The 3,563-nt window shown below is 50.2% G+C and overlaps 1 protein-coding gene across 1 annotated transcript; it reads left to right on the top strand.

Moving 5' to 3' along the window:
* Positions 1-53: 53 nt before the first annotated feature.
* On the top strand, positions 54-2,376 carry LOC130090934 (uncharacterized transmembrane protein DDB_G0289901-like; the record flags this gene model as incomplete). Its single annotated transcript, XM_056258578.1, has 2 exons — positions 54-2,269; positions 2,372-2,376. Coding segments are annotated over 2 exons (2,221 nt in total), but the record flags the coding sequence as incomplete, so codon positions are not given.
* Between the last annotated feature and the right edge of the window lie 1,187 nt (positions 2,377-3,563).

Here is a 3,563-nt window from a genome sequence, read left to right as displayed (position 1 = left end):
CACTCCACTGGCTCTCACTCCAGTGGCTCTCACTCCAGTGGCTTTCACTCCAGTGGCTCTCACTCCAGTGGCACTCACTCCAGTGGCTCTCACTCCAGTGGCTCTCACTCCAGTGGCTCTCACTCCAGTGGCTCTCACTCCAGTGGCTCTCACTCCAGTGGCTCTCACTCCAGTGGCACTCACTCCAGTAGCTCTCACTCCAGTGGCTCTCACTCCAGTGGCTCTCACTCCAGTAGCACTCACTCCAGTGGCTCTCACTCCAGTGGCTCTCACTCCAGTGGCTCTCATTCCAGTGGCTCTCACTCCAGTGGCTCTCACTCCAGTAGCTCTCACTCCAGTAGCTCTCACTCCAGTAGCTCTCAGTCCAGTGGCTCTCACTCCAGTGGCTCTCACTCCAGTAGCTCTCACTCCAGTGGCTCTCACTCCAGTGGCTCTCACTCCAGTAGCACTCACTCCAGTAGCACTCACTCCAGTGGCTCTCCATCCAGTGGCTCTCACTCCAGTGGCTCGCTCTCACTCCAGTGGCTCGCTCTCACTCCAGTGGCTCGCTCTCACTCCAGTGGCTCGCTCTCACTCCAGTGGCTCGCTCTCACTCCAGTGGCTCGCTCTCACTCCAGTGGCACTCCAGTAGCTCTCACTCCAGTGGCTCTCACTCCAGTAGCTCTCACTCCAGTGGCTCTCACTCCAGTGGCACTCACTCCAGTGGCTCTCACTCCAGTGGCTCGCTCTCACTCCAGTGGCTCTCACTCCAGTGGCTCGCTCTCACTCCAGTGGCACTCCAGTAGCTCTCACTCCAGTGGCTCTCACTCCAGTGGCTCTCACTCCAGTGGCTCTCACTCCAGTGGCTCTCACTCCAGTGGCTCTCACTCCAGTGGCTCTCACTCCAGTGGCTCTCACTCCAGTGGCTCTCACTCCAGTAGCTCTCACTCCAGTGGCACTCACTCCAGTAGCTCTCACTCCAGTGGCTCTCACTCCAGTAGCTCTCACTCCAGTGGCACTCACTCCAGTAGCTCTCACTCCAGTGGCTCTCACTCCAGTAGCTCTCACTCCAGTGGCACTCACTCCAGTAGCTCTCACTCCAGTGGCTCTCACTCCAGTAGCTCTTACTCCAGTGGCACTCACTCCAGTAGCTCTCACTCCAGTGGCTCTCAGTCCAGTGGCTCTCACTCCAGTAGCTCTCACTCCAGTGGCTCTCACTCCAGTGGCTCTCACTCCAGTGGCTCTCACTCCAGTAGCTCTCACTCCAGTGGCTCTCACTCCAGTAGCTCTCACTCCAGTGGCACTCACTCCAGTAGCTCTCACTCCAGTGGCACTCACTCCAGTAGCTCTCACTCCAGTGGCTCTCACTCCAGTGGCTCTCACTCCAGTGGCTCTCACTCCAGTGGCTCTCACTCCAGTGGCTCTCACTCCAGTAGCACTCACTCCAGTGGCTCTCACTCCAGTAGCTCTCACTCTCTCACTCCAGTGGCTCTCACTCCAGTAGCTCTCACTCCAGTGGCACTCACTCCAGTAGCTCTCACTCCAGTGGCTCTCAGTCCAGTGGCTCTCACTCCAGTAGCTCTCACTCCAGTGGCTCTCACTCCAGTGGCTCTCACTCCAGTAGCTCTCACTCCAGTGGCTCTCACTCCAGTAGCTCTCACTCCAGTGGCTCTCACTCCAGTAGCACTCACTCCAGTGGCTCTCACTCCAGTGGCTCTCACTCCAGTGGCTCTCACTCCAGTGGCTCTCACTCGAGTAGCACTCACTCCAGTGGCTCTCACTCCAGTAGCTCTCACTCCAGTGGCTCTCACTCCAGTGGCTCTCACTCCAGTGGCTCTCACTCCAGTGGCTCTCACTCCAGTGGCTCTCACTCCAGTGGCACTCACTCCAGTGGCACTCACTCCAGTGGCTCTCACTCCAGTGGCTCTCACTCCAGTGGCTCTCACTCCAGTAGCTCTCACTCCAGTGGCTCTCACTCCAGTGGCTCTCACTCCAGTGGCACTCACTCCAGTAGCTCTCACTCCAGTGGCACTCACTCCAGTGGCACTCACTCCAGTGGCACTCACTCCAGTGGCTCTCACTCCAGTGGCACTCACTCCAGTGGCTCGGCTCTCACTCCAGTGGCTCTCACTCCAGTGGCTCTCACTCCAGTGGCTCTCACTCCAGTGGCTCTCACTCCAGTGGCTCTCACTCCAGTGGCTCGGCTCTCACTCCAGTGGCTCTCACTCCAGTGGCTCTCACTCCAGTGGCTCTCACTCCAGTGGCTCTCACTCCAGTGGCTCTCACTCCAGTAGCTCACAAATTCTCTCACACACACTCTTATCACACACACGCACACGCACACACACAGTCTCTCTCACAGTCTCTCACACTCTCTATCCTGTCTGATTAGACTAATGTTTTCTGAATCTGAGCCGGATGTGTTGATTTACCCGGATCTGGCGCTGAGTAGGATTCATCCATCTCGAGATCATCAGACGCTGATTCAAGAGCACATGATAAAACCAATCAAACAGTGAGATTCAGAAACAGAGTTAGATTCATAAAAAAAATGTATATATACTGTATATATATATATATATATATATATATATATATAAAAAGTATATCTTGTCTTACTCATTGCAGAATCAAATGCCATCATGGGAGCCGCTATTGCTAAGAAAACAGAGAGAAACTGATAAGAGCATAAAACAATCATTCAAACAGTGACATTCAGATATGCAGAAAAAGACAATAAGATGACAATACACATTTAAAAAAGAACAAGAAAAGTTGAGTGAAGTGTCTTTTAGCTGTGTACTTCTCTTACGCATTGAACAACATGCCATCATGGGAGCCATCCTTGCTAAGAATAGAGAGAAAAGCACAAGTATAAAAATAACAGACATTTTAAGAACACATAAAACAGAATCAAAAACAATCGCACCAAACCAGCTACTAACAAAAACACACACGGCTCGAATCAGTCTCAAGAGATTCAAACACTGTAAAGTTGCATTCTTTATTTTCCTATTTTAGTGATTACATCAATGTATTAATATTGAAAAACCATCCGTTTTGTATTTTTATTTACTTGGTTTATCCAGAGCGGCTGTCTTTGTATCACGGCGCACAACACATTTTCATTATATGAACATTTACAGAAACCTCAATATTTGAGTTCAGGACAGCTGTTGCTCTTTGGACTTATAACTGAAGGTCAAAGGTAAGGATCAGGATTGTTTAGGGTTTCATAGTCTCAGCTCTGATTTTTAGGGATTTCTGTACAATATAGTGAGCATACAGAACATTTTAGGCTTCTCGTTATATTTTAAGGGACCATAAAAGTGTGAGTGTGCAAGTTATTTTTTTTAAAACCCTGACTTTGGGTTTGATTATCTCTGGACCAGATAGAAAGCTGAAATTTCCACAGATATAGTGTAAGTCAGAGAGTCTGCTGCTCACAGAGATGGAGTGGGTAGAAATCTGGGGGAAAGCTTTATTCATGTGCTTGGAGAAATGTAGAGATGTAACAAAAGCATAACAAATAATAAAAATGCACTACAGAACTTACATCTGTCAAAATGTCCTATCTAGTCCCA

This window comes from Rhinichthys klamathensis, unplaced genomic scaffold, assembly GCF_029890125.1.
Source record: "Rhinichthys klamathensis goyatoka isolate OS25496 unplaced genomic scaffold, OSU_Roscu_1.1 h1tg000155l_1, whole genome shotgun sequence".
Classification (NCBI taxonomy): Eukaryota; Metazoa; Chordata; class Actinopteri; order Cypriniformes; family Leuciscidae; genus Rhinichthys; species Rhinichthys klamathensis.
The sequence above is the reverse complement of the archived record's forward strand: the minus strand, read 5'-3'. Positions and strand labels throughout refer to the sequence as shown.